General features: G+C 48.3%; 1 protein-coding gene across 8 annotated transcripts in view; it reads right to left on the bottom strand.

Moving 5' to 3' along the window:
• Positions 1-403: 403 nt before the first annotated feature.
• The window catches only part of GRIPAP1 (GRIP1 associated protein 1), a 29,777-nt gene continuing 22,243 nt past the window's right edge, over positions 404-7,937 (bottom strand). For 7 of the 8 annotated variants that reach the window (XM_084788496.1, XM_084788498.1, XM_084788497.1 and 4 more), the window contains 5 exons: positions 5,078-5,208; positions 2,698-2,820; positions 2,455-2,548; positions 1,359-1,513; positions 404-634 (listed from right to left, as the gene is read on the bottom strand). In XM_084788496.1, the coding sequence (XP_084644622.1) occupies positions 542-634; positions 1,359-1,513; positions 2,455-2,548; positions 2,698-2,820; positions 5,078-5,208 (596 nt within the window). In that variant the 3' untranslated portion in view covers positions 404-541. The remainder of the gene's footprint in view (positions 635-1,358; positions 1,514-2,454; positions 2,549-2,697; positions 2,821-5,077; positions 5,209-7,937) is intronic. The other variant, XM_084788503.1, reaches the window with a different exon arrangement.

Genomic DNA, 7,937 nt, shown 5'->3' with positions numbered 1-7,937 from the left:
TTGATTGAAAAGAATGAGACCAGACAGTCAGTGGGTGGGCCCGTCTGGCCAGATGGTATTTTGGCTGCATAGCCTTTACACACACACACACACACACACACACACACACACACACACACACACTCACACACATACACACATTGCGAGAACATTGAGCATGGACTGCACCCCCACCCAACACCCCCAGTCCCAAATGCAGAGTAGCCAGGCTTCTAGACATAAATTAAAAAATAAAATAAAATGAAGATGACTTGGTCTCTGGGAGGGGGGAGAGTTCATGCAGAGGTGAAGGCAGATGACCCTGGGAGCCAGAGCCAAGAAGGAAAACTCCCTGCCCTTCCCTCAGGATCCCTTCTCCCCAAGGGCCTCTGCCATATGATCAGGGTCATCAACACCAGCCATAGACAGGCCTCCAGCCCCTTTAATGTCCATCTCCCAAACTATGACATTTGGTACCAGCCTCCATATTTTTTCCCACCACAGTCCAAGGGAGTGGGTGGCATTCTGGCAGGGGTTGGGAATAGATGTAGCCTGTAGGTCTTTAGTTGGCTTCTCCAGGTTCTAGGTCTGGGTCAGGGGACCCCACACATTCCTTGCTGAGCCGCACAATTTCCTGGGATAGAACTTCCATATCCTAAGAAACAAATGAGCTATCAGGAGCTGGAGGAGGAGGAGGAGGAGGAGGAGGAGAAGGGCAAGATCTGCTAGCAAATATGAGGTGGTATCTGTGGTTAGACGGATTGATTGGGTTCATCAGTGCTCAGCAGTATCAGGCCATGGATGGGAAGATCCACCACCTTCTCTTCTAACAAGTCTGAGCTTTGCTTCTTCATCCAAGGCAAGACCTGGCTTTGACGCTCTTAGCTTTGGAGGAGTATTTGGGTGGGCGGGGGGGGGGGGGCAGGGAGGAGGAGGAATTCATGTGTGGGTGGACCTATGGCAGACAAATAGGTTCACAAATGAACTTTGGAGGGGACAAAACAGTAGGTAGGTAGATAAGTGACAAGCAGGTGGGTAAAAAGGGTGACTGATAAATGGGTGAAAGAATGATGGATCAGGAAGTGGATGGAAGACTTCGAGCCCCTGGTCTGACAGACAGGCAGCAGGCTAGGGAGACAGTGAGTGAGGGAGGGCATATATGAATGGATGAGTGGCTGGAAGGACAGATGGTAGAGTGATAGGCTAAACTGGTAAGTTGATTGGAGGGTAGAAAAGGGGGACACAAAAGGGCAGTAGATCACTGGAAGGTGGTAGAGGAGAGGACAGGGACCAGTCGGAGGGACACAGCCAGGGATTGTGTGGGTAGGGAGGCAGGTGGTTGGAGGGGACGGATGGGTAGGCTGATAGTCCACACTTGCCTTGTGCAAGTGCATATTCTTGGTAAGTTGCTCCTCCAACATGTTCTGCAGCTTCTTGTTCATTTCCCGAAGGTTCTCATCGCCTGGCTTCACAAGGTCTCTCAAGACACTGCCCAACCCACTTCGGTCTGTGTGGCCTGCTGCCACAGACACATCTGCAAGGGACCAGGCTGAGCACCACCCCCTCGGCAGATGGGGGGGGGGTTGGGGGGTTGGGGGAGGCAGCAGGGGAGGGGTAGTCGACAAAGCCAAAGGAGAAAGGAGGCACAGAGCAGGACCACAGAGCAGGCAAGAAGCGAGGGAGAAAAAGCAATGCTATGTTGGGGGCAGAGGCTTTGCCATGTGAAACCCAATGCTTATAAGTTATATGACCCTAAGGAATAGGGATTGTTTCTAACTCATGGCGCTGGGAGCATGTGATGACTGCATGGGACACACAGGGGACACAGTAAACCCTCAGAGCGTGTTAGCAGGTGTTACTGATGAGGAAAACTCAGGAAATGGTGGAAGATTTGAAAGCAAGGAATAAAGTGAAGGAGAGAGAAGGTGAGATAGGAGCGAGTCAGATGGGAAAAGCAGCAGCAGCCATGGAGGTCAGAGAAGACAACAGGCACGAAAGTACAGCGAACGAGAATGCACCGCTAGGTGGAGTCAGGCACACTTGTAATCCTAGCCCCTGGAAGGCTAAGGGAGCTAGCATTGCTGAGAGTTTGAGGCCAGCCTGGGCTACGAAGCAAGTAGCATGCTAGACAAGGCTCCGTAGCGAAATCCAGGTCCAAAGAACAAGCAAACAAATAAAACTGGGAAAAGAATAGAGCCACTAAGAGACGGTGAAGTAGGGGAGCAGAACCAAAGTGCAGAGAGAAATGGAAATCAGGGGAGAAAGAATGAGGTAGAAGAAAAGAGACCGAGAAGTCCAGGGAAAACCATAGAGACTGGAGGGGGTAGAAACGATGAGTACAAAGAGCTCCCCTGCTTTCCCCTCCATGGGTCATGACCTTGTCAAGAGCTTCACTGAGGTTCAGGAGACAAGCAGCAGCATAGAACAAGGGAAAAGGAGGGGCAGGTGAAGGCTGCACTGGAGGTAGGCACTGACCAATCCGGCTGTCCATGACGTAGGTCTCAATGATGGCGCTTTTCCGGCAGAGGTCCTCTGCCATAGAGGCGCTGCTCACCTCCAAGTGCTTTACCTGTAAGATGGTCCACCCCCGTCTTAAACCGCTCCAACGGACCATTTTTCTCCCATGAGGAGGGACCCAGGCAGGCACCCTTCCCACCCCACAACCCGATCCCAGGGTACTCCATGTAGGAGGCTGGCAAACAGACAGACGGCCGGCACCTTCTCCTCGAGCATCCACTTCTCCTGTTGTGTCTCGGCCAGCCGCTGAAAGAGCTCCGCCACTTCCTCATCTGACAGCTCTGCTGGCCGAGGAGGTTGGGCCTGAGGACTGCTGGATAAAGACTACAAAACACGAAGAGAGAGAAAAGCCAGCCATTCTCAGCAGAACGCCATTGTCAACGCCATCGCCATCACCATCGCCCGAGTTAGGGGCTGGAGGCCAAATGGAGCTACAGGCCACATTTGGCAGCTCTCAGAAACAGAACCGTCACTTTTCCTTTGGCTTAAAGGAAGGCAGACAGTGTTACCACCACAACAAAAGCCGTTACTGAGAGGATTAAGGGAAACCCAGTAGCAAATGACATCTAATTCCCAGATGGCAGGAAATGGAGGCAACAGTGGAACACGCTAAATGGTACCATTAAGAAGCAAGCAGAAAAATGTCAAGGTAGGATGTCTCCTGCAGGTCAAATAAATGGTTTGGTTTCTTCCACCAGCTGATGTCAGGAAAATAGGATCAGAATAGACACAAGAGACTTAAGGAAGAGAAAACAAACAAATAATAACAACAAAAACCCTGAGGTGTACTCTGAAAGTGAACCCTAGCTTTTGCAAAGAAAAGACACCTTAAAAGCCCAGTAGAAATACTCTGTTTTGTTTTGTTCTGCTTTTCAAGACAGGGTTTCTGTGTAGCCCTGGCTGTCCTGGACTCGCTTTGTAGACCAGGCTTGCCTCGAACTCACAGAGATCTGCCTCCCTCTGCCTCTACCCACTGCACCTGCCCACTGAGTGCTGGGATTAAAGGCATGCGGTACCACGCCCAGCTGGAAACACTTGAATAAAGACAAAATATTAGATGAGGTGAAAATTTACCAACTGGGGAAGGGAGAACAATCACCCGAATCAAACCAGGTCACTCATCATCTCAAATTAGTTGGTTTAAAAAAAATACATCCAGCCGGGCGTGGTGGCGCACGCCTTTAATCCCAGCACTTGGGAGGCAGAGGCTGGTGGATCGCTGTGAGTTCAAGGCCAGCCTGATCTACACAGTGAGTCCAGGCTACACAGAGAGACCCTGTCTCAAAAAACCAAAAAAAAAAAAAAAAATCCAGCTGGGCTTGGTGGCGCACGCCTTTAATCCCAGCACTCGGGAGGCAGAGGCAGGTAGATTGCTATGAGTTCAAGGCCAGCCTGGTTTACAAAGTGAGTCCAGGACAGCCAAGGCTACACAGAGAAACCCTGTTTCGAAAAACCAAAAAAAAAAAAAAAAGTAATTAATTAATTTAAAAAATTCCTATTTGTCTTTCCTGTTTTTTATTTACATATGTATGTATCTATGTGAATGTATGTCACTTGTGTGTGGGTGCTCAAGGAAGTGAGAAACAAAGGTTGGATCCCTGGAGCTGGGGTTACAGTTACGAGCTGCCTGATGTGAGTGGTAGGAATTGAACTCGGGTCCTCTCGAACAGTCAGTGCTCTTAACTGCTGAGCCACCTCTCTAGCCTCCTAGTGTTTTTTTTTAATTGAAAAGAAATTTGGTTTTAGCCAGGTAGTAATAGTGCCACATACCTTTAATCCCAGCACTCCGGAGGCAGAGGCAGGTGGATCTTTGTGAGTTCCAAGCCAGGCATATTAGCATGTCTTTAATCCCAGCACTTTGGAGGCAAACCAGGCAAATCCTCTAAGGCTAAGGCCAACCTGGTCTACATAGTGAGTTCTGGGATAGCCAGGGCTATTGTAGAGAGACCCTCTCTGGAAAAAAAAAATTATTTTAAAAAAGCAGCAAATAGCCAGACATGGTGGCACACACCTTTAATCCCATCACTCAAGAGACAGACCAGACATATCTCTTCCATGAGATTGAGGCCTACATGGTCTACATACCAAGTTACAGGTCAACCAGGGCTACATAGCAAGAAAGTGTCTCCAGAAAAGAATAAATTGGGAAAAGGGACTGTGTGTATGGCAGGTGCACGGTCCATAATGCGTGTACTTTGCAGCATTAGGAACGAACATGGGGTTAGCCAATAGATGATGAAATGCAGAGGGAATGGTGGCCTGTCTCCCATGTGTTAGCCTTAATTTAAGTTGACAAGTTTTAGGAATTGACAGGGTGCTTTTGTCAGGGGCTGGGGTCGCAGCAAACGTTGACATGTGTTCTGCATGTATTGTGTATATGTAAGGCCCCAGGTTCACTCCTCAGCCTGAGAGAGACAGAGACAGACAAAGACATACAGAGAGAGAGAGAGAAAAAAAACTCACAAACATATCCAGAGACAGAGAAGAAACGCTTACCCAACAGTTAGTGTAGACAGTTCCAAGCGAGGAGAAATTGGGTAACTGCAGACTTACTTATTAGGAGGTGGCACTTGCTCCTTACCCTGGCTGGCATGGCTGAACTCTCCTTCTCCTTCAGGATCTCCCGGTAGCTGAAGGAGGAGATGCTACTGCTGTCTCCCGTCTGTGTCCTGCTTGGTGAGTTCATCTCAGAGAGAACCAGCTCCTCAAGGCCTGAGTGTGAAGGAAAGAAGCAACCTGAGTTCGGGTCCCTAGGAACCTCAGGACAGCAACCAGCAGAAACAGACTTGCCAGAGAGAAAACAAAAGACACAACTCAGCTTTCATCCCAGCACTGGGGAGGCAGAGGCAGGCAGATCGCTGTGAGTTTGAGGACAGCCTGGTCTACAAAGTGAGTCCAGGACAGCTAAGGCTGCACAGAGAGAACCTGTCTTGAATTACAAGGAAAAAAAAAAAGGACACAACTCAGGCAAGCAAACTCAAGGACTGGACCAGGCAGAAACAAGGAGCAACCTCTGTTGGTAAAGACATCCAATGAAAGAAACGGAAGTGGGTGAGGCTGAGAGAAAGGGCAATGAATAGATCTAAGATTGGAGTGATGCCGGGCACTGGTGGTGCACACCTTTAATCCCAGCACTCGGGAGGCAGAGGCAGGCGGATCGCTGTGAGTTCGAGGCCAGCCTGGTCTACAAAGAGAGCCCAGGACAGCCACGGGTACACAGAGAGACCCTGTCTCAAAAAAACAAAAACAAACAAATAAACAAAACAAAAAACAAAAAAAGGACTGCAGTGACATAAGCACTCGAAGGTAGATGCAGAAAAAGGAAGACAGAGAGTTGAGAGTTTATGGTGGCACACACATGCAGGGGGAAGCCCAGAGACAGGAAGCCAGCACATGATGGGGACTGACAGAAGCCACAGAGAAAGACAGAACAAAGATGGAGACAGGTTTGGAGCTATTTGCCTAGACCTCAGTCCCATTTAATGGATAAGAAAGATGTACAATATAAAATTCCAGGCCAGGTGGTGGTGGTGCACATCTTTAATCCCAGCACTTGGGAGGCAGAGGTAGGAAGATCGTTGTGAGTTCGAGGCCAGCCTGGTCTACAAAGCGAGTCCAGGGATGGCCAAGGCTACACAGAGAAACCCTGTCTTGAAAAACCAAAAAAAAAAAAAAAAAAAGAGTGAGTTCCAGGACAGCCAAGGCTACACAGAGAAACCCTGTCTCAAAAGGAAACAAAAACAAATAAACAAAATTCTAATCTGTTCCCCACTTTTTTTTTCAAGACAGAAAAAGCCTTGGCTGTCCTGGATTTCCTTTGAAGACCAAGCTGGCCTTGAACTCACAGCGATCCACCTGCCTCTGCTTCCCAAGTGCTGGGATTAAAGGCGTGCGCCAGCACAACTGGCTTGTTCCCCAATTCTTAATCTTTTTTTAAAAAACGATTTATTTATTTATTATTATATATACAATGCTCTGCCTGCATGTACACCTGCAGGCCAGAAGAGGGAGTCAGATCACATTGTAGATGGCTGTGAACCACCACGTGGTTGTGGAGAATTGAACTCAGGACCTTTGGAGGAACAGTCAGTACTCTTAACCTCTGAGCCATCTCTCCAGCCCCCACTTCTTAATCTATAACTAAATAAATCTCTCTACTAAAATGAGAGGTTACTCAGTAGGAAACTGTTTTGGTGAGAGTTATGTGGTTTTTTTTGTTTGTGTTTTTAAAGATTTATTTATTTATTATATACATGTGTTGACATGAACGCGCCATCTTCATGCTCACCAGAAGAGGGCACCAGATCCCAGTATAGATGGCTGTGAGCCACCATGTGGTTAATAGGAATTGAACTCAGGACCTTTGGAAGAGCAGACAGTGCTCTTAAACCCTGCGCCATCTCTCCAGCCCGAGAGAGATGTGTTTTGCCATGTCATTTGACCACTTGCTGAGCATGCTGGTGCACGCCCACAGGTACACTCTGAGCTGAGGAGTTCAGGGCCAGCCTGAGCAACACAGAAAAACCCTCTTCCCAAAACAAAACAGAAAACATTGGTACTGAGTTGGTGACACTGCCCTTCCAGCTGTTCCCATACTCCAAAAGGCTCTCCAGAAGGGTACAATGCCTGAGTTGGGGTGCACTAGCACTTCGGATGACTGTCAACTTTCTCCACGTCTGTCTGTAATCTCAGAGAAGCACCAGAGCCATTCATGATTGGTTTTGGTTTTTGTTTTTTGTTTTGGTTTGTCTTTTGTTTTCAAGACAGGGTCTCTCTGTGTAGCTCTGGCTGTCCTGGACTCGCTTTGTAGACCAGGCTGGCCTCGCACTCATAGCGATCCTCCTGCCTCTGCCTCCCGAGTGCTGGGATTACAGGCGTGCGCCACCTGGCCCAGCTGAGCCATTCATTATTGAACTTGACTTATTTCAATGGATTTACAGCTACTCCCAACCAAGAAAAGGTAGAAACAATTCCCGTTTGTGTGGGCATGTCCTCTGCTTTCAGTGGCAGAAGTATCGTGGGTTGAGTTAGCCGTATCCTGAAAACAGTACAAGCTTATGTCTGCAACCCAACTCCTAGGAAGCTAAGGCAGAGTAGCATGAGTTTGAAATGAACACGGGGACAAAGTGATGCTGTCTAAACACACACACACACACACACACACACACACACACACACACAGACACACACTAACAGTGATGCCAATAATAAAGGAGACAATGTAATGTTGTTCCTATGGAAATCTGTCTCCTTTGCTACATTGTGAGCTTGTGGAGGGGAATGAATGGGGGCCATAGGGGTGGGGGGCTTGTATCACAGATCCTAGACTTACGTGAAGATTTCCAGAATACAAGAATAGAAACAATAGAAAAAGCAGAGAAATAAAGGCCGATACAGAGCAAAGAACACAGGCAGAAAGAAGACAGACAGGCGCACACACG

Source organism: Acomys minous (genome assembly GCF_964271855.1).
Source record: "Acomys minous genome assembly, chromosome: 7".
In the NCBI taxonomy this organism is placed as follows: domain Eukaryota; kingdom Metazoa; phylum Chordata; class Mammalia; order Rodentia; family Muridae; genus Acomys; species Acomys minous.
Note: the sequence above shows the minus strand (reverse complement) of the source record. Positions and strands in the feature narration are given on the sequence as shown.